General features: G+C 47.5%; 1 protein-coding gene across 4 annotated transcripts in view; it reads left to right on the plus strand.

Annotated features, from left to right (window-relative positions):
* WDFY4 (WDFY family member 4) overlaps positions 1–22,204 on the plus strand; it is a 297,123-nt gene that overhangs the window by 5,936 nt on the left and 268,983 nt on the right. For all 4 annotated transcript variants that reach the window (XM_045437996.1, XM_045437994.1, XM_045437993.1 and 1 more), the window contains one exon: positions 15,547–15,797. In XM_045437996.1, coding sequence (XP_045293952.1) covers positions 15,564–15,797 — 234 coding nt within the window. In that variant the 5' untranslated portion in view covers positions 15,547–15,563. The remainder of the gene's footprint in view (positions 1–15,546; positions 15,798–22,204) is intronic.

The following is a 22,204-nucleotide window of genomic DNA, read 5'->3' on the forward strand; positions in this document are numbered from 1 at the left end:
GGGGGTGGGGAAGGACCGCCACCTCTCTGAAGAAGGCGAAGGGTGAGAAGAGAGCCAGGAGATGCGGATGGGCCGAAGTCCTGATAATGAAACGGAAAAAACCAAACAAAGCAGGGGCAGCACTCTGCAATCAGAATACAGAATCTTGTAAGTTTTAGCTTTTCCTTTCACATACCTCCAGGAAACATTTAATTCTGTAAATTAATGGAGGGGGGCGGGCAGGTACCTCTGAGAATGATTCCGCTGCTGCATGGGGGAAGGGATCTCTCTCAGAATCTCCCATCTAAAATATCACCTTGGTTCCGAGAAATACTTCTTCCCTTGCACAATTTGAAGTGTCTGAATAGTCTCAGTTTTGACCTGCGTATTTAATGTGATGATCCCCTCCCTCTCAAAGTAATTACATAATTACTGGTCCTACCAGCATTTTATAGCTGGTGGTAACTTAGATTTGAGGAAATGCAGGAATGAGAAAGGTAAAGCGTATTCAAGAGTAATGATCTCGCAAGGAAGAAAGTGAGGGGTGCCGTGGCTACTATAGGCAGCAGGTAATGATAAATTTGGGAATTCCAAAGTGCTCACTTTTATTCTGCTTGAGTCCACACACCGTGTCTGTGCACTTTCACTCCTGGGCTCCTCCTTCCACCTGCACCTGGAGATGATCATAACCCCGAACACCGGGGTGTAATTACTAAATGAGATCTTGTAGTAGGGATGTAGCATTGATGGATGCAAAGTGTTGTGACTACTTTTTAATCACAGGATGGCTGGGTGGTGGCAGGAGTTTGGAAGTTGGAGAGAAGGGGGTTATTTCTTGGTTGGGGCAAGGAAGAAATGCCTGGCCAAGGAAGCATGGAAGGTGGCAAGATTGGGTTATGTGGAGCTGAGGGAGGGGCATCCCAGGGAGAGACTCCTGAGTAAAGGCAAAGGATCAGATGATGAGCGAACAGTTCATTTGGCCAGACCTCATTGGGAGTGCAGTGGGCAATCAGTCAAGGAAGGATGTTGGGACATATCATTGAGGGCCAAGAGCTTGAGAGTGTTCCTTGAGAACATGAGGAACCACTGAACACAGTTGAGCAAGGGACTGATGTGATGGGGCTGTGCTCCGCAGTCTGACACTGTGGGGTAAGTGGGAGACATTGGGGAGACCAGCGGCAGAGAGGCCTGCCATGGCAAGGTGGGAAGAGAGACGAAGCAGCAGTGGGCTCACCCTCCCAGAGCCATTTTCCCATTTCCTGTGCATGTGGAAGAATTAGGTCTAGGTAAGAAATTATTCCTGACACGTCCGGAAATTCACTAGCTTGTAGGAGACTCGTTCTGGTTAAACATGTATCCAGGTCTCAAAAGAGAAATGTGAAGGCTCTGAACATGAAACTAATTTGACAAGTAAACCTTCATCGGTGGACAGACCCTTAAGGAGCATTATTCCAGGTGCTTTATGTGACAGGGGGGGAAGTCGGTCACAGAGGGGCCTAACACCCCTGCTTCCTGACTGCCAGTAATGCATTTCCTCTGCATTTGGGTGAAGAAACATCACAGGACAAAGTTGCATCTGAAAATGTCTCTTTTTTGCATGAGCCTAGAAGCAGAGTTTTCCGGATCCAGATCTGCCTAGCATGGTAGAGGACAGGGAGCCCAAGACAACTAGTAAGTTTCTTTACGGGTGATGTGGGCAGTTTGTGCTCTTGCTTTTTTTGTGATTTTTTTTTTTGATCTACAAGAATTAAAAATTAATTCTTTAGTATACTAATGAGTTCCACGAGAATTAGGAGATGCTTAATTCCTCCCAAGTCAGGAATGCACACTTCCATATACGTTTACAAGTTTAAATAGCGATTTTTGTATTTATTTTCTAACCAAAGTATACTTGAAATTAAAAAAATTTTTTTAATGTTTATTTATTTTTTGAGAGACAGAGGCAGAGCTTGAGCAAGGGAGGGGCAGAGAAAGAGGGAGACACAGAATCTGAAGCAGGCTCCAGGCTCTGAGCTGTCAGCACAGAGCTGGACGCGGGCCTCAAATTCACAAACCAGAAGATCATGACCTGGGCTGAAGTAAGACGCTTAACCAACTGAACCACCCAGGGGCCCCCCTTTTTATACTTGAAATTCAATGAGCTAAACAGAAGGGTTGTGTGAGCTAACCATTCCTGGAAAAGTTTTCATCTCTCGAACCTTAACAAGTGGTCTGAGAAGTATAAAGGGTGCTACAAAGTCCCTGGCCGTTTCACTCCTCCCAAGAATTTGGACGATGAAGAATGGGATGGGGGCAGCCTAGCATCTGGAGACCTTGACCCAGCCCCTCCCGGAGATGTGATCTCTACCCTATTTCCACCCCCTCCCCCTTGCAGTGGTACAAAACCACTAGCGGTCCAACATCACCTCTCCCATCCCGTTGTGTGTCCTTCCTCAGGGAGCAGTTCTCTCTAACCTGCCCACAGGCTTATTTCTCCTCCACTCAGGCTCCTTCTCCAAAGCCCTGGCTTCTGTGACACCTCTCCTACCACCTGATACCCTCCCCCTTTCCCTTCTCACCTCGAGTTGCCAGCTCCTTTCCTCTGCCCCCTTCACTCTGGGTTCCTGCTATAAAGGGTGCATTGCAGGCATCGAATTGTGGCATCCCTTTACCTGCCCCCACCCCCTTCCTCAGGCTGTGAGCACCTGGGGGAAGGGACTGAGCCCTCTGGGCAGGCCCAGCATCTAGCAGGGGGTCACATTACAGGGTCCATATCACTGTCTGCTGAGAACCCCACGGCGACTCCCAGGATAACTGCATGGAACATGACAAGGACATTACTGGCATTCCTTTTGCCACACACACCCTTCCCCATCCTTGCTCCCTGTTCTCCAGACTCTTTGAATCTCTACCCTCTTCCCCGAACATGCATGCTGCCCGGGGTGCTTGGCTTCCGGAGCACCAACTCCTCATCTCTCAGTGCCCGTCATGGGGACCATCTTTTCAGAGAAGTCTTCCCAGACCATCATGACCGTCTCCAGACTGGGCCAGGAGCCTCTGCTGTGCCCCACAGCCAGGCATCTCCCTGTCCAGCACCTACCCCACTCTGTTTCCTTGCTGTTCTTCTGCACCACTGAGTGTGAGCTGTCAGGTCTAGGGTGTGGACCAGGGACAGTTCCGCTCCTTGCATGTTTACTAATCAAACGTCCCACCCCACAGAGAAAGCTGTAGAGAGCCGCAGTTCTGGTGGCTTAGCCTGGAGGGTGAGTGCTTAATGCTGGGCGTGCTGCTGGTGGCAGCCCAGGAGTGGGTGGCCGGCTGGTGTCCACCTCGTGCCCGGGCTAATCAACTGTTGGCCTTGTGGTTCCCAGAGATCAGCTTTTACCTGGGGGGATGGTGAGACCACAGGGTCCTGTTCTATGAGGTGGGGCCACATGGCAGACCTGGCCCCAGACCTCCTTGGACGAGGGATCAGCAACACCTTTGCAAGTCCAGCCGGGGGACTCCTACTAGAGTTTCCAGCTGGTGCCCAAGGTACCCCCAAGATATATTCTTACCATCGTTGATGACTGTGTCAAGCCAACCTGGATTGGTGGAAGGGCATGAAGAGCTTTGAAGTCAGAAAAGTCTGGGTTTGCCCTTCTGATGCTTATTCTGATTCTGATGCTTGTTAGCAGTTTGATTTCAGATAAGCTAGCTATTTTCTCTGAATGTCAATTTCTCTGCATCTTGCTTTCCCCATCTATGTAATGGGAATAATCATACCTACCTTATAAGTTTTCTAAGATTAGAGAGCAGCACTGATAACTGTCAGCAGATGCTCGTTCAGTTATGGTCATTTGTACTTAAGCAACACTTCCCTATGTTTTAGTGGGCAGCGAGCCACAGATTCACTCCCACGATGGAGCGGCTCCCAATTATGGGGGCTGGGCTTCTTGTCACCTGTGCTGTCACTGGCCCATGTCTTTGTGCAGACAGTGACAGCTCAGTTACAGCTAAGCTTTGAGGATCTGGCCAGGGGAACTGCTCCCTGGCCATTTTTGGCAATGTGGAAGTCAGTACACATAGTGAGAGACAGAACCAGGGACCCTCCTGCAGGACACGGCAGGTTCCTATATTGTGTTGCTGTTGCTAAAACCGCAGAGGTGTGTGCTAGCCAGGAGGGCTTGGACTGGAATCAGAAAAAGGAAGTGTTGAGGGCCGTGGCAGGTGCAACCTGCCCAGTTCCTGTCAATCAGGGTCCCCATCTTAGTCTTCAGGGGGAATTTCTCAACTTCTGGAAATAACCGAGGCATTTGAGGCAGGATGTAGAGCCCTGGGCTCTGCTGTTCTCTGCTTGTGGGCACTCTCAGCCCTTGGCTGATGGAGGAGGTGGGACGCTTGTTAACTGGAGAGGGCTTGGGGCAGCAGGTGGCTGCTGGTCCTTGCACTGGAAGAGGATGTCAAGGCTCAAGGAACCTCCAACACCACTTGTTTCCGTGCGCCTCCCACCACCCTGTGCCCCCCTCCCTCACATTTCCCCCCATCCTGCCATTGTGCACAGGGATGCTCATCACAGGAGGGGTCCCTCTGCACATGCTCTTGTACTTGCCCTGGAGCCCGCTCTTGGGGACAGCACTCCTGCTTCTGGTCCCCATTCTTTATCTTCAAGATGGCCAGCTCCCCACCTCTGGCCCTGTCTCTGTGCTCTCCAGGATGAACCCCAAGGCCTCGATTTAACTCACTTAGTGTCCTGCTGTCCATTCAAACCAGTGCCTTATTGTGAGAAAACCTGAGATTGGACACACTCAGCAGACAAGCAAGGAGGGGGGTGGTACAGAAGGGAAACCAGGTCTAGGGTGGGGGCAGCTTGCCCTGGCCACAGGGCTGGACCCTCAGAAGTGACTGAGGTCCCAGAGCACACCCACGGAGGACTATTTGGATGTAGGCTTCTCCAGGAAGTGCAGGCAGATTTTAGGAACCTCAAGGCAGCAACACACAGAATGGGAGTGGGTGCACAGGGCAAGAGGAACAGGCACTTTGCACACATCTAGCCTGCGCTGGAGGTGATCTTACGTGTGTTCACTTGCTTAACTCTTTCCACAGCCTTGTTTTATTTTCTTAATTCATTTCTTTCTTTCTGTCTTTCTTTCTTTCTTTCTTTCTTTCTTTCTTTCTTTCTTTTTTTTAATAAATGTTCATTCATTTTTGAGAGAGAGAGAAAGAGAAAGAGAATGAGCGTTGAAGGGGCAGAGAGATGGGGACAGAGGATCCGAAGCAGGCTCTGGGCTGACAGCAGTGAGCCTGATGTGGGACTTGAACTCGTGAACTGTGAGATCATGATCTGAGCTGAAGCTGGACGCTCAGTCGACCAAGCCACCCAGGCGTCCCTTCCAACAGCCTTGTAAGAAGATATCGTTCCCGTTGTACAGGTGCAGGCATCGAGGCTCGGTGACTGTAAGTCACTAAGGCCGAAAGTTCGGGAGAGGTAGAGCTAGGATTTGAATCAGATTTGTCCGGTGCTGCTCTGGGTCTGCCCGTGGAGCTGGGTAGGGATGGAGGGAGACAGGTCCAGCCTAGAAGTCTAGGTTCAGGGTGGTGATGTTATCTTACTAGGGAATCAAGGCTGCCGTACAGCCAGACTTAGAGGCCCCATTCCGAGACATCCTGAGCTGGCCTGCTGGGGGCCCTGGAACTCTTGGCACCCGCACAGCTCATGGTTAGCCCAGGAGCTGCTGTCTGGCCTCCACGCACAGCTCTGGGAGGCTTTCACGATGTTCTCCTCCAGTGGCTTGCAACAGCTTCCCAGGCCTGTCACCTCTCCTGGGGATGCGTCGAAATCACCTGAGACCTTATAGAAAGCACGCTTGCCTGGGGCCCACCCAGACCAACGAGGTGGCAATCTCCGGGGAGCAAGTCCCCCTAGGTGGTTCTGGTGTGCAGCCTGGGCTGGTGAGGACTGCTCCCTTTCTAAACTCATCGAGCAGTTCTCCATCCCTTCAGATGATCTCAGACGTCCCTTTGCCTCTGTGTTTCCAAAGTGATCCTTCTAACCAGAGTGGTCCTCACCTACACCTGGGGTCTATGTTAGCCTCCTGGCTCTCCCTGCTTCTCGTTTCTCCCTGTTCTGGGCCTGGCTTCGCGCCAGGCAGGAATAACATTTCCAAAATGTGTTTACTGTGTTGTTCTCCTCTTCCAAACCTTCAAGATCTGCTCGTTACCTAGAACAGTATGTCTGTGCTGGCCCATTTTCCTGGTCCTCATGACTCAGCTGCACCGTGGGTTCCCGTAATGCCCGCAGTCACGCTTCTCCCCTCCAGAGAGCCTGTCTGCTTGCACTGGTCTTGTTTCCTGCTCACGATCCTGTTCCAGCTCTTTAGCTGCTCTTGGTTTGTGCAGATCAGGCAGGGATGTTAGTGAAGCCCCCTTTGAACAGCATCCTCAGGGGGATTCCCAGTTCCACATGTTACCGACGACCTCTTTCTCCCGGAGGGCCCATGGTTCACGGTTACGTATCTGGTCCTTGTTGAGTTTGTTCTCAGCTGCAGAGACAAGTTGGAGGGGCACATCTTTTACCCATCCCCCCCCCCCCAATCTGGCTCCTCCTTGCTTCTAAGAAGGTACAGCCCAATGCTGTGCCTGCCCCACAGGACATGCTCAGCAAATCCTGATGAATTCAAGGTATGCAGGAAAGGCTGTCTGGTGGGGGGTTCTTTGGGGCTTTATTCAACCCTGTCATGCTGCTAAGCTGCCTTATTTTACCCAGAATAATGTCCTCAAGGTGTATTTATCTTGTAGCATGTATCCAAATTTCCCTCCTTTTGGAGGCTGACAAATACTCCATTGTACAGATGGACCACATTTTGCTTATCTGGTCATCTACTGATGGACAGTTGGGTTGTTTCCAGCTTTTTGCTCTTGTGAGTAATCATGTTCTACACGTGGGTATACAAATATCTATTGACACTCTGCTTTCAATTCTTTTGGGGTATCTTTTTACTTTTTTTTTAACGTTTATTCATTTTTGAGAGACAGAGAGAGACAGAGCATGAGCGGGGAAGGGGCAGAGAGAGAGGGAGACACAGAGTCTGAAGCAGGCTCCAGGCTCTGAGCTGTCAGCACAGAGCCCGATGCGGGGCTTGAACTCGGGAATGATGAGATCTTTCTGTTTGCTGTGAATCATTTGCAAAGATGAATTCTTAAAAGAAGGATTAACCATTTGCCAAAGGGGAAGAAGAACAGTTTTCACACTTCTGCCCAAAGTTCACGATTTCTTACCGGAAATGTTTCCTCAGTTCACAGTGCCTAATTCAAAGTGCAAGGGCTTTATTATTTTTTTAAATTTTTTAATCTTTATTTATTTATTTTTTATTTTTGAGAGGGAGACAGAGAACTAGCAGGGGAGGGGCAGAGAGAGAGAGGGAGACACAGAATCTGAAACAGGCTTCAGGCTCTGAGCTGTCAGCACAGAGCCCGACGTGGGGCTCGAACTCAGACTGCGAGATCATGACCTGAGCCGAAGTTGGACGCTCAACCGACTGAACCACCCAGGTGCCCCGATCTTTTTACTTTTTATAGTTGGCCCACCTTGACTATTAGTTCAGCCAAGTTGACAAAATTATCATTAAAAATATAGTTTTTTTAAAGAGGGACGACTGCGTGGCTCAGTTGGTTAAGCGTCTGACTCTTGATTTCAACTCAGGTCGTGATCTCACTGTTTGTGGGATTGAGCCTCATGTTGGGCTCTGCACTGACAGCGTGGAGCCTGCTTGGGATTCTCTCTCTCTCTCTCTCTCTCTCTCTCTCTCTCTGCCCCTCCCCCACTCGTTCACGTGCATCCGCACCTTCTCTCTCCAAATGAATAAATGCACTTAAAAAAAATTTGGTGGGCAAGTGGATGGGAACTTATGGCGTAGTCTCCATACTTGGCCAACATGGGAGCGCCCCTGAGTGAGCTCTATCTGTGTGCGGCTGGTGTTCATAGGAACTTGGATCCTGTCCCCACCTTGTGACATCCCGAGGAAGGAGGTGGTATGGTTAGGGAGAAGGGTGGGGGCTTTGGAGCCAGCCATACAAAACTTGCAAGGTGGCCACCTGGGGAAGCAATCAGACCTCTCTGCATCTGGCTTTCAGCTGTAAACTACTACCTTGCTCTTTGCTCCCTCAAGGGCTGTTGTTGGGAAGAGAAGGTGAGGTGACACAGAGATAAAAGGTAGGGCCGTGAAGAAGTAGGTGGTAAGAGAGGTGAGGTATTACCGTGATGAAGTGTATAGCTATCTCGCCGTTGCCCTGGATATAACCACGGGGGACGGACAGAGACCTCCACCGCCTCTCCTTCTAGATTCTTCTGTGAGTCCTCTTTCCACCTCAGAATGTTTGTAGTTTTTGTAAGCCAGGTTTATTGAGGCGTAATTTACATACAAAACGTGTTACCCTCTTTAGTGTGGCCTTTCTCGTGTGATTGTAAGGTGAGAAACAGGGAGACCACCTCTATCTTGAATTTTATCGTAGCCGCTCTTTGTCACCAGGTCTGAGCTGCTCCACAGAAGGCACTGAGTCCCAGGCTTCTCTGTGACCTGCCCGGTTGGAGAGTGGCTCCACGTACCTTCCTGCCCCATTTCCCCCCAGGATGGCTTCCTGACATCTTAGCTCCAAGGGCTGCTAAATCACAGCTTTACGTCCTGAGCTTTTACCTGTTGGCAAATCACTTCACAGAAGGTCAGGGATGAAACAGTCAACCGAATGTTGGTTTCTCAGCCCCCAGGCCTCACCAACGCGGTTGATTCTCCAGGCTTCAGCACACAGCTGCAGGCCAGAGGCCCTGGGTGCTCTGCTTCTGACACATTACAAAGCAGAGCTTTGATAATGTCATGTTCTGCAGGGTGGGTGGGCTGGGAGCGAGGATGGGCAGCGATACCCATCTGAGGGGGCCCACGTGGCCCACTCCCAGCCCTGGGAATCCCTCCCTCTACTGTCACTGCCAACTCATCGTCTACTCCCCGTGCACGGACAGGGGACTCTCTCCCCCACACCCCCCACCCGCCACACGCCACCGCAGGCCCTCACCCCACTCAGGTGCCTCTCCAGCCGTTTGGCACTGACTCATTGCCCTACATCTCTTCTGCGGTCAATGCATTGAGGCCAGAGGGTGGAACTGAGATCGCCGGGGCCATTTCAATGAGGAGACACCTAGTTTCAGAGAAGGGAAGTAACTCGGTTAAGGCACCACAGCAGCCCAGCTACCCTGTGACTCCCATCTCAGCCCTAAGGCTCCCCTTCGGCTTGGGGGCTGTATGAGTGGGCAGGTTCCTGCCCAGTGCCTCTCTCTTGCTGCCTTATGCAGGCTGCCGGAAAGCAAGGCCTCTGGTCTGCCTGGTGGGGCAGGGGAAGAAACATGACTAAACTGTGCTTTGCGTCACATGCCGCGAGCCTGACCCAGACGGGGAAACAGCTCACTGGCAGAGAGGGGGCCTTGTTGTTCCTGGAGTCCCCCGAGGCCCCCTCCCCCCACAGCTTCCAGTCCTCTGGTTCTGCCAAAGCTATCTTTCCCTTTACCTCACTCCATCCCCACCCCTGCCCTGCCTGCCCTTGCAAACTCCCACCTCTCCAAGAAATCTTTATAGGGTGGCAAGTCTTCCCTCAGCCTGGGTTACCTGCCAAGCAGTTGTCCAAGCCCTTCTGTCTACCCAGGGCCTCAAACCAGCCCTCGTTTGAGTATCACCTCTGGTGAGCATTGCTGTCTGCAGACCCAGGATGGACTCTGCTTTGGCCCCTGACTGACAACAGGGCCCTGGAGAGGTCACTTCTCTGCTCTGAGCCTTGGTAGCAGCTACAGATGAAGGCTGATAGCTTTGACCTTGCTGGAAAGCAGGAAGATTCCATGAATTGGTGCAGATAAATGTCTGCACCAAGGAGGCACCGATAAATGCCCATCTACCCTCCACCATCCTAGAGAAGACATGTGCCAACACTGACTTAATCCCGGTACCCCTGGAGGGGTCCTGTTACTGTCCCTTTTTATAAATGAGGACACAGGCACGGATGGGTTTCATCACTAGGTTTAAGCCCGTTGATTCACACTGGAGAGGCCCGGTCCCGGAGTCTGTGCTCGTGGCCACTATGCTGCATGTATGAGAATAGAATCCATGGAAGTTTGAGCCTTAAAGTGGTGTTTGTTTATTTTTTTGTTGATTTTTGGGAAAAATGCCCCCAGCTCCCATTCCCATAGGGTGAGGCCAAGGAGGTGGGGTCAGGCATCTGCTGGGTTGGAACCTATTTCTTTTTGAAATTTTGATATTTGTTCCTCATGGAGTTTTTGGCATTAATTTTGACTTTTAAAGATACTTCACTAAAGCGTTATTTTTCGTGGCTGAGATTTTTGACATCCCTTACATCTTGTGACTGAAGTAGGTATCTTACTTGCCTCACTAACCCCAGCCCTCCAGTGCACCTCCCCCCAGCTTAGCCTGTTTTGCCCTGGATAAGAAAGTGTTAGCACCTTCTTACAAGAAGGCACTTTTGATAATGAAGTGGCTTAGAATGATTTTTTCTTGCCCGTTCTTCGAGTAGCCCTGAGAGGTCAGTTACGCCTTGTGATTTTCCTTTTGCAAATAAAACTGAAGTAGGTCTAGGGTGATGAGCAGAACCGAGAGGAGGGATGGCTACAGCTTGACATGTGAGTTAGACAACTTCTCCGTGGGATTTCATGGATCCTCATTTGTCAGAGATTCTTGGTTTTAAAGCCTCTCTATTCAGGGAAAAGCGATTCAAGTGTTTCACTTCCGTAAATATGACTTCTTAATTTCAGAGGAAACCTGAAGGGGTTTCTGATATCTCCCCTGGACATCCAGCTACTTTCCTCAGGGCCACACTTTCACCTTATCTTGTCACCTGCCTGTTCTGAAAATGTGGCGTGGCTGCAAGCCTACCGAGGCGTGTTATTGAATGAACCTATTAGTAGCACCTGGTAGGTGTGACCGCAAAATGTGAGGGAGGCAACACTTAGCTTGGCTCTATCAGCCATCCCGTGCATTGGGGTGTCTGTGCTGGCTCTGTTGGGGATGGAGAGAGTGGTTTGGACACAGGGATGGTCCAAGTCTGGGGGAAATTCAAGTAGAGATCTTGGAGCGAGGGGGGAGAAGACTTGTTTTGAAGAGGAGTCTAAACTACAGACAGAAAGATCTGGGTGCCGTCAGCATATAGGTTCATTCATTCGTTCGTTCATTCATACAGTAACATTTGATTGAGCGTCTATGCTGTGCTAACCCCCAACATAGGTGCAGTGACTTCCTTCACAGAGCTAGCATGCAGTGCCTATGTGGCTCTCAGGGGAGTAGCTTGAGGGAACTCAAGAAATAAGGACACTTGGCATCTGACTCCAGAAAACCACTGCAGGGGCCCCTGAAGGAGACTGAGCAGCAACCAGACAGAACGAGGGCAGCAGAATATGTGGGGGGATGCAACACAGAAGCCATTGCTTTTGTGTGTGTGCACAAGTCAGCACCGTTGCTTTTTAACCTACCAAATGAGCAGGAATTAAAAAGTGATAAGTGAAGAAGAGTGAACTCCTTTTCGTAATTTTTTTTTTAATGTTTATTTTTGAGAGAGACAGAGTGTGAGTGGGGAAGGGGCAGAGAGAGATCGGGAGGTACAGAATCTGAAACAGGCTCCAGGCTCAGAGCTGTCAGCACAGAGCCCGATGCGGGGCTCAAACTCGGGAATGGCGAGATCATGACTTAGGCTGAAGTTGGACGCTTAACAGACTGAGCCACCCAGGCACCCCAGGAAGTGTGAACTCTGATACATTCTTGGCCAGAGGACTATACATTGATGCAGTGTTTAAGGAGAAGTGGCTTGGAAATACGTGTCAAGGTACAGCTATTTATATTCTAGGAATTTCAGAATGTATTAAATCTATTATTTGCTCATGGCTATAAGAAAGACTTAGACACAAGGCCTATCATTATAGTGTGTTTATAGTAGCGAATAATTTGAAACTACTTAAACACCTACGTGTAGGGGATTAATTAAATGAACGACCAGCACGACTCTACCGCCACCGTAAGCTGTTCAAAATGAAGATGGGGCCCCTGGGTGGCTCAGTCAGTTAAGCATCCAACTCTTGATTTCGACTCAGGTCACGATCTCACAGTTTCGGGAGTTTGAGCCCCACTTTGGGCTCTGTGCTGATGGTGTGGAGCCTGCTTGAGATTCTCCCTCTCTCTCTGCCCCTCCTCTTCTTGCACCCTCCCTTTCTCAAAAATAAATAATAAATAAAAACAAAATGAAGATGTGGAGGACCTGCGACAACACGAAGATCCATGATACGTTTTTGTGACAAACAAAATTCTAAACTAATTCATCAGAAAAATGGATTGCAAGAAGATATTTGTGACTTGTAAAACCAACAAGGGACAGGTTTCTTGACTATACTCCCGCCAAGCAACAAGAAAAAGACAGGCAAGGAAAAATAAGCAAAGGTTATGAATAGTCAGTTCACAGAAGAGGAGCTGCGAATAGCTAAGAGGCATCTGAGATGCTCAGACTCCTTAGAGAAATGCAAATTAAAATAACAAAGAGGAATCGCTTTACTTCAATCAGATTGGCAAACATTAGAGCACGGGTAATTGGTGAGATGGTAGAGGAGCCTGTGGGGAAAGTGTGGTCTGGTGCCAGCTTTCTGGAAGCATCTTAGTTCATGGCATTTAGTTGAATGAAACAGGTGTGTACCCTTGACTTAGCACTCCTGCCCCCAAGTTCATATGCAGAGCCAGTCACATCCAGCCCCATGAAGGGCCCCTCATGGGCATATCCAGAACAAAATTGAGTGCACTGTAGGAAGTCATGGGCAATCTGGCCACAACTGTGGAGCGAAACATCAAAGAGGCATGCGATGCCCACTTTGTAACATGGGGCAGCAGTTAGAAGGAATGCAGCTGACAAACACAGAGACGCATGCTAGGTCTGAAGGCGCAGTGCTGAGTGAAAAAGTGAGCTGTAGAAAAGATGCAGAAAGTCATTCAGGGAACTTGAAATGCCTGTATTCAGAAATCATGTCACCTGTGTCATGTTTTGTTTTGTTTTTAATGGTTATTTTTGAGAGAGACAGAGAGACAGAGAGAGACAGAGTACAAGTTGAGGAGGGGCAGAGAGAGAGGGAGACACAGAATCCGAAGCAGGCTCCAGGCTCCAAGCTGTCAGCACAGAGCCTGACATGGGGCTCAAACCCACGAACTGTGAGATCATGACCTGAGCCGAAGTTGGGCACTTGATAGACTGAGCCACCTGCCCCACCTATGTCATGTTTTATAAAGACCCGTGTTGTTAAGCAGGTGGGGTGGGCGGGATGGGGAAGAAGGGAATGTGAGTGGGGAAAGGAAGGCTAAGGAAGAAGTGAATAAACTGACAAAGCCAGCCAGGAACGTGGTCCAGATCAGGGAAGACTGTGCTGGAATGTGTGGCACCCCACCACCTGCCCCCGAGGGTCAACCCAACAAAGGAAACAAAACTCCTACCAAGCTCCAGCTAACCAACCGTCAAAAGCAAAAAGTATAAATAAAAAGTTTGCTTCAACAATATTAGGGAGCATGTTTTTTTTTTTAAAGTTTATTTATTTTGAGAGATAGAGTGTACAAGCAGAGAAGGGAAAAAGAGGGAGGGGGAGAGAGAGAGAGAGAGAGAGAGAGAGAGAGAGAGAGAGAATCCCAAGCAGGCTCCATACTATCAGCGAGGAGCCTGATGTAGGGCTCGAACTCACGGACCATGAGATTATGACCAGAACTGGAATAAAGAGTTGGATACTTAACTGACTGAGCCACCCAGGCGCCCCTAGGATTATGTTTTTTTTTTTTTTTAATCAAACATATTCATAGATAACATGAAATACCAATAATCATTTTTCTGGATAAGGGCAAGTTAGTGTCACAGGCTCAGAAACAGCCAAAGAAAAACCAATGAATTACTGAAGTAGTAATTAGTGAAAACTGTGCACATACCAAAAAAGACAAGTTTGCCAAGTGGGAACACTTTGCTCAGGGGTCTATTGTTATAAAGCAGCTTATATAGTGAGAAGGCACCGACTATTTATTCTTCGCAGGGATTGGTTAAAATATTAGAATTTTCTTAAATGACAGGGAATTGGTCTGTGGTTGCCTCATATCAACCTTGGAAGACAGTTTAAGTTTTGTTTCTGATTTTCAGAGGGTCTAAGCAAGAAATGACTGAGATCAAGTTAGTTTTGCAAAATAAGTGACGTTAAGCTTTGCTTGTAGGACTAAACTGGTATTGTCCGCTCAGAGAATTTTCGAGGCTGGTTTGCTTATTTCAATATTCGGTATGCTTCCTGATACTCTGTTCCTTTCCTACTTTGACACTGAACTTACATGGTTTTTGTAACAAGAAAATGAAGTTTGAGAGTAGTAAGTACATGTGTTGGAAGAAGCATCAGGGACTCATGGAGTTGTGTACATAAAGGGTGAGAATGATTCAAAGAGGGATGGTTTATCTGGCCACATGACCCTTAGTTCACCCCCGATCTAGCCTGCAGGGGGGGTGTGTACTGGGCTAAAAATAAAGCGTGGCATAGCCCCTCAGCTGCCGTAGCCCAGAGAAAAATACTGGCGGGTCCATTTCTTGTGCCCATCTGTCTGGTTGCTGCCCCATGATTGGTGGTTGTTGGTCACTGGACAGACTCCAGGATGGACTCCTACTTTTTGACGTCATGGTTGGGGAGGGCTTCTTGTAGGAGAGCTGGACATTCTGGGTTCCACTTGGAGTTTCCTGTACTCCCGACAAACAAACAAGCATTTGTTGTGCTGGGAGTCAGTCATGACTCAACTCAAGACTGGGACAACTGAAAAGTCAAGGACACAAATAAAGGCACCTTCTCAAGGTTACCCATCTGGCAAATCGGTCTTTGGCTACTTTCATTGCATAAATTCTTGTCTTCATGCCTACTGACCCAAGATCTCCAGCTTGCACAAGTCGCCCGTGTATGTGCTAATAAAGGAGGTCTTTTAAGTTAGCATGGGGGTTTAGAGTCCTTTTGAGGACAAAGTTCTCTAAAAATATTGAATGTGAAGCAAATAATGCTGAGAATGAAAAACCTGTAACCTTTTAGACTCATATGGTAGAAGGAAGTTACAATTGAAGTACAGAATTGCATGCTTGTACAAATACTGGTGAGGCATTTGTGCATATCCCTTCTACTTTGCTTTTTAAAAAAGGTGTGGCATCATGTAATAAAAACAAAAAACAAGCTTTGGTGTTAATGGTTTGCCTTTCAACTGGATGTCTACCTGCCCATATGCCTTTGGCCCAGCCAGTTTCCTTCCTTATACAGAGAAAATAAGAATGCCCACCGCTGTCATGCGTCTGTGTAAAGAGCCCAGCAACAGTGCCTGGCACAAGTTAGATTGTCAATATAAGTCACGTCTAAGTCAGAATCTCTTTTTTTAAAAAGTCTCCCTATTTTAGTCAGTTTCAGATTCTTAGAGGAACCATCCTCAGTAGGAACTGAACTGAATGAGTACAGTACCTTGTCTCCCAATCAGCTTCATCGGGAAGTGCTGTGACAGGACTTTACATTTTTGTTTTTTGTTCTGAATTCAGATCTGCTTTGCTAAGGCATGGAGGCAGAAGATGTTTCAAGGGCTGAAGACAGAGCTGAGTGTCCAGGTTCCAAAAATGAAGGCCAGCCTGATGTTGCTCAGCCTGACTTCCCACATGGAGGCCAGTCTCCTGGTCCCACTGCTCTCTGGGAGATGCTAGAAAGGAAGTTTCTGGAATATCAGAAGTTGGCTCACGGAAGCCCGGCTGAACATCAGCAGAGCCTGTTGAATCTTCTCCCACTGTTCCTAAAGGTCGGTATTCTTGTTTTTGAAAAAATTTTTTTTTTCAACGTTTATTTATTTTTGGGACAGAGAGAGACAGAGCATGAACGGGGGAGGGGCAGAGAGAGAGGGAGACACAGAATCGGAAACAGGCTCCAGGCTCTGAGCCATCAGCCCAGAGCCCGACGCGGGGCTCGAACTCACCGACCGTGAGATCGTGACCTGGCTGAAGTCGGACGCTTAACCGACTGCGCCACCCAGGCGCCCCGGTATTCTTGTTTTTGAAACCATAAGATGATACGGTGCTCTGGGGAACACTTCTGGGATGATCGGAAGCTGGAGTTGGTGGTTTTAATATCATCACAAGTGGTCCCTGGTGGGTTGCTTAGAGGGGAGTGTTTTGCTATTTAATAAAAATGGCAAGCAAGGCTCATCTCCAGGATGAGGAAGAGTTGGAAAGGACAGTTGGCTCTTGAGTAATACTGTCTCCTTAGTTAAAAAAATTATATTGTTCAACCACAATCCCAACATAGGAGCCAGAGAAAGACCAGCTCCTCTGGAGCTAGGAAAGGAATGTGTTTCCTGGGGTGCAGAGTTGGTGGGTAACCTCAAACACCAGCATGCCAACAGTGGGGGGCTTGGGAGAGCCTGGTCACAGGCCCATGGGGGAAGCCCAGGTTGTCCACTGGGCTACCATTCTGGCCAGTGGCAGCTGGTGACAGCTTGGGTGCAAAAGATTCCCTTTTTTGTCTCAGAACAAAGGTGCTGCCTGTGAGGTCTGCTTTATAGTTGCATATATTGGAGTTTAAGTTGCAGAGTTGGAAACTTTTTAAAAAAATTTTTTTATGTTTATTTATTTTTGAGAGCGATAGAGTGTGAGCAGGGGAGGGGCACAAAGAGAGAAGGATACACAGATCTGAAAAAGGCTCCAGGCTCTGAGCTCTCAGCACAGAGCCCGACGCGGGAGATCATGAGATCATGACCTGAGCCAAAGTCAGATGCTTAACTGACCGAGCCACCCAGGCACCCCCAGAGTTGGAAACTTTTCATGAGAACTTAGTTTTTGCTTGACTATTGATTTGGGGTTATTAAAAAGAAAACATATAGCTACATTCAAAGCTACATTCAGAGACTATGAGATCCTTTCACATTTGAAACTAGACTAAGACAGATGGAGACTTTGGCAGGTTTTTATTGGGAAACCCCCTTGTTGATATATCTCATCTAATTTATTAGCCAGAAATAATTGAGAACCTCCGAAGATGGGAATCTTCTTGAGATCATATTTCTAGGATACATTGAACACTTAGGCATGTCTTTCTATAAAAAAATATTGCCAGGTAGCTTACTGTCCATTAACTCATTGTTTTCTTCCATCTTTTGGACTTATTATACCCCATCTATTTCATTTCACAGACTGGATAACTGGAGCATAGGGAATGTATAGGAAAAGAAGAACTAGGTTAGGAGACACAGCTCAGGTTTCTCATTCCTAACCCTCCCTGCCCTGATGACCCTAGCTTCTGGGGGGTGGGGGTGGGGTGGTTGAGTCTTCCCCAGTTCTCAGGTCAACTTTGCTTTATGGAAGGAAAAGTGTGAGCCACTTCCTGTCCCCCCACCAAAATTTGCTGGAAGTGAGTGGATTCGGCCATTGCCTTGTCTCTTTCCTACCCATCTGGGCAGCCATAGCTCTGGAAAGGACTCTCATTCAAGAGCTAGGGCTTGGTCCTTCTTTACCTCTTTCCAGATTGTTGATTTTTAAGTTCATTCATTTGTTATACATATATTCATTAAGCTCTTACACCCTGTGCTGGGGCCTGGGGCCCAGCACTAAGCACTAAGAAGACAGATAGAGGTTTTACTGTCATGGAATATTTAGTCCAGAGTGAAAGATACTAAATAACACCCAGAATGTGTTTTGTCTGGCTTCTAGGGGTTAACAGTGACTTTGTGGCCCTTTTTTTTAAAATGGAAAGTTTTCACATGAAAATCAGATTTCCAGTTTTCTCTTGAAAATTTTGGTAGATGCAGTACTGATAATTGGGTGGAGATGGTTAGGGGCACCCTTTTTAGACAGAAGATGGTCTCTACTTCTCAGTTTTTCTCCAGTTCCCCCATTCCCCAATATCTTTCACCCAACACACAATACTCATTTATGTTACGTGATCTGTAGGCATTTGAGCTTGTGGCCTCATGCATAGCAAGCAGTTCCTATCACTGAACTTTGATATTGGTTCATGCCTCCCAAGCTCTGTTCTTGTAACTAGAGACATAATGGCCCTATTGTTGAACACAAGGACTTTGGGGCCAAAGAGAGCAGGTGTCTCAAGTCCTGGCTCCATTGCTAATTAGCTGTGCATCCTTGAACAAATGATTAAATATTGCTGAACCTCAGTTTCTTCATCTGTAAAGTGGAACCAATAGCACTTTGCTGGAAATCTGTGAGGGTAAGATTAAGTGATGATTGTAAAGTTCACAGCACATGGGGAGCACAGTCATTACCTTTCTACCAGCCTCTAGGATACTAACTGTGTGTGTAGTTTGAGATACTATTTCCACCATTCCCCAAACTGCCAACACAATCTGATATGTTTCGAATCCCTGAAGCTCACCTCTGATGAACCCTGCAGAAGCAGAATTATTATCATTTCTTAAAATCTATATTCTTTTATTAAGCCCCACATGTCTACAAACCTGTTGTTTCTTTTAAGCTCTAACTAATAAAACCCCACCAGAGCAAGAGACCACAGGCTTCTTAATTAAGAGTTGGGGGGGGAACCCAGGTGGCTCATTCAGTTAAGTGTCTGACTCTTGATGTCCACTCAGGTCGTGATCTCATGGTTGTGAGGTTGAGCTCTGCATTGGCTCCACACAGAGTGCAGAGCCTGCTTGGAATTCTCTCTCTCTCTCTCTCTCTCTCGGAATAAATAAACTTTAAAAAAAAGTTGGTAGTGGAAAGTAACATGGGGAAGATCAGAGGGTTTTTTGTCTTTCTTTCTATCTTTTCTTTTCTTTTCTTTTCTTTTCTTTTCTTTTCTTTTCTTTTCTCAGTATAGTACAGATAAAATCTGATGACGAAGAACATCCATATGTTCTTATGAACATTCCATATACTAGGAATACAGGTCCTCGTATAAGAAGTCAAGCTTGAAACCACTCTGTTCTGAATTTTATAACCACAAAACAGTGTTCTTCAAGGTTGCCTATAAAGAACTCCCTTGGAAATATGAGAATTTCAAAAGTTATGCTAAAGCCTTAGTTATGCATTGGTTGTCATGGTAACCATGCCCCCATTGGGCTCTGAGACAACTGAGTGTATCTAAAAGAGTCTTGGACTTCTTTGTTGGGTGGAGCTCAACTCTCTATACCTGACTCTTTTCACTTTGGGCCCAAGGAAAACTAAGATTATCTGGAATATTCTTGTTTTTGTTTCTTTTCTTTTTTTTTTTTTTTTAATTTTTTTTTTCGACGTTTTTATTTATTTTTGGTACAGAGAGAGACAGAGCATGAACGGGGGAGGGGCAGAGAGAGAGGGAGACACAGAATCGGAAACAGGCTCCAGGCTCTGAGCCATCAGCCCAGAGCCCGACGCGGGGCTCGAACTCACGGACCGCAAGATCGTGACCTGGCTGAAGTCGGATGCTCAACCGACTGCGCCACCCAGGCGCCCCTTGTTTGTTTCTTTTTGAGAGAGAGAGATAAAGAGAGAGAGAGCACAGGCGGAGTGCTGGGGAGGGGGAGAGGTGGGGGAGGGAGAGGGGCTGCCATGTGCCTTGACCTGGTGAGTCTTGAGATTTGATAACAGGCATTGTTATCAAATGCCTCTGACCCTCTCAGAGCTGCTTCTTTCACATCTTCTTCCCAAAGAACTTCCCTTTAGCCTCTTTGGCTTTGTCTCACATTTGATTCCTCTGAGCCTACAGTGGACAACGTTCTCCCTAACTCTGCATTAACTGCTAGGCAAGTGCAAGGATGCACTTGGTTGGCTCTGAAGTACCTCCCAGCCCCGTTGCCTCCCAAGTTGAAGAACAACTGTGGGGTTGTTAAAAAGTGAACCCACTCAAAATTTTGGATACACTATTGGTAATAAGGAAAAGCCTAATGGAATTTCAGGGCATTGGACCCCTGGCAAGGAACGGCTCTGAAAGGATGAGTCAGAAAGGAAGTTCTCATCCAGAACTACAGGCTTTCCTCCCCCACCAGTCTCCCTTAGTTCTCTCCATATGTCAAAGAGGAGTTCTTAGCCAGGGCAGGTGATCAGTTTCACTGATAATCGCTAGCAATATTCACCAAACTCTAACTACCTAAACTAGGCATTTTGTTTAGTGTTTATAAGCCCCCCTAATAACTCCATGAAGAGAGTGCCATTTTTTATCCCAGCCTTGTAAATGAGGAAAGAGAGGTTTAGAGATGTTGCATAACTTGGCCAAAGTCGCTTAGTTGTTAGTAAGGAACAGAACTTAACCTGGACACTCTGGCCAGGCCTGTGTCATTCACCACTGAGGTCCCTCAGACAGTGCTGGGGTTTTTGTAGAGCAGAACTCATTTGGTTCTTTTCCTGTCTTATGACTCAGTGGACATATGGCTCTGCCTGGCTAGTACCGATATTCCCCTTGGGTACAAAAAGGATGTCATCCCCTATACATGTGATGTTTAGATAGCTCCAGGAGGTTGCAGACAGGGAGGTTTTATTGCATCACACAGGAAGCAGCACAGAGCTAATGACTTCTTAGCGTGCAGAACAGTGTTTTTAGGAAAGATTTTGTTGACTGTTGTTTTCATGCCATGAGCCTTGGGCTTTGGTCTTTCTGGAACCCTTCCTATCATAGGATCTCACACCAAGAGAAGAAGGCATTCGTCTAGCAAGCATGGGTAGGTCCTGCTGGCCTTTAGGTTGAGTTTGCTTTTGGGGAAAATGAACCACTTCAGGTCCTCACACTGCACGGAGATAGTTGGTAATAATAGACATAGGGAAAGCTAGAGCTATAGATGTGGTTGTTGGAGATTGTTCTTAGAATATGTACTTTGAGGGAAAATAGGCAGTGAGACAGGGGAACCCTGGCAGTTAGTGTAAGACTCCTCACTGTCTGGGACAGACAACCTGGGGGTGGGACACATGGGGAAAAAGAGAGAGAGCTGTGGATGTGGTAGGTTACAGATGCTGAGAATGAGTCTATACTGCGCCCTTCAGGAGATGGCATCTATATCTCTTCCCCTGGGATCTGGGTGGATTTGTGATGGCTTGACTAATGGAATAGGGCCAAAGTGATGTGTGCGGGTCCAGGCTTCAAGAGACTTGCAGCTTCTTCTTCCTGTCACTTGTCACTCTTGCAACTCTGCTGCCATGTTGTGAGGAGGTCTAAGCAGCCCTGAGTAAAAGCCTATATGTAAAGGAACCAAAGCCCCTGACCTTGCTGCTGACAGCCAGCACCAACTCTCCAGCCATGTGGATGTGCCATCTTGCAAGTGGATGTCTAGCCCGTTAGCTGCCCCAGCTGCAAATCCATGAAGAAAAGAAGCCACTCAATTTTGGGGTGGTTGTTATAGAGCAGTCTATAGCCAGAACAGTGGGTAACAGTGGAGGGAATCATTCATTTCCTAGTGCGGAGGGATTGGAATTAACATTAAATCAGTTGTACTTGGACGTGTGTTTGTACACGTGTGTGTATATGCATGTGTGCAGATACACAGGTATGTACAGGTGCTCTTAGACTAACAGCCGTGCCAGTGGTATGGAGTTGATGCCATTGAGCGTGGTCAGTCATTCCCACAGAAGCCACACGTGGACCCAACTGAAAATGGAAGATAAAGAAGTAACATTAAACAGAATAATAAGGATGACCAATAATCGTTCCCAAGTGTAGTGTCCAGAGGGGGCAGTGAAGGCGTGTACCCTTCCTTATCCATCCCTGACCTACCCGCCCTGAAGTGGGGTCTGCAACATGGTTTATTCCCATCTCAGAGAAAGAACATTCTTGTTGTGTTAGCGAAGTTTTGATACATCATTTTTTAGAAAGGGGAGGGTCAACCTTGTCACACTAGCAGGGGAGATTCACATAAAGTCTCTGACATGTGTTGAACTCACTTAAGGACCAAACCACCAAACTCTGTGGTAATGAGGACATAGTAACCTTGCAGCCATCCTTGAAAACCAGCCGGGTTCTGTCATTCCGAAGCTGGATTTTTCTCCCATCCCCTCAAGAGCTTTTATGATTCCTCATTTTCCTTTGGAGACCACAGCATCATTTTCCTTTCTCTTTCTTCTATGTGAGAGACAGCCACAAGGCATGATGGTGCAGCTTAGATAATGTGAGTAAATAAAAAATTTTAAAAATATTGAGCAATATTCTCTCAGCATGTAAGTCCCAGTTTGGGAAAAAATTAGGTCCTTTTGGAAACTGCCTTAACTCTTTGGGGTCTCCGTGGTACCATTCTGT

The sequence above is a fragment of the Leopardus geoffroyi genome, chromosome D2, assembly GCF_018350155.1.
Source record: "Leopardus geoffroyi isolate Oge1 chromosome D2, O.geoffroyi_Oge1_pat1.0, whole genome shotgun sequence".
NCBI classification, from domain to species: domain Eukaryota; kingdom Metazoa; phylum Chordata; class Mammalia; order Carnivora; family Felidae; genus Leopardus; species Leopardus geoffroyi.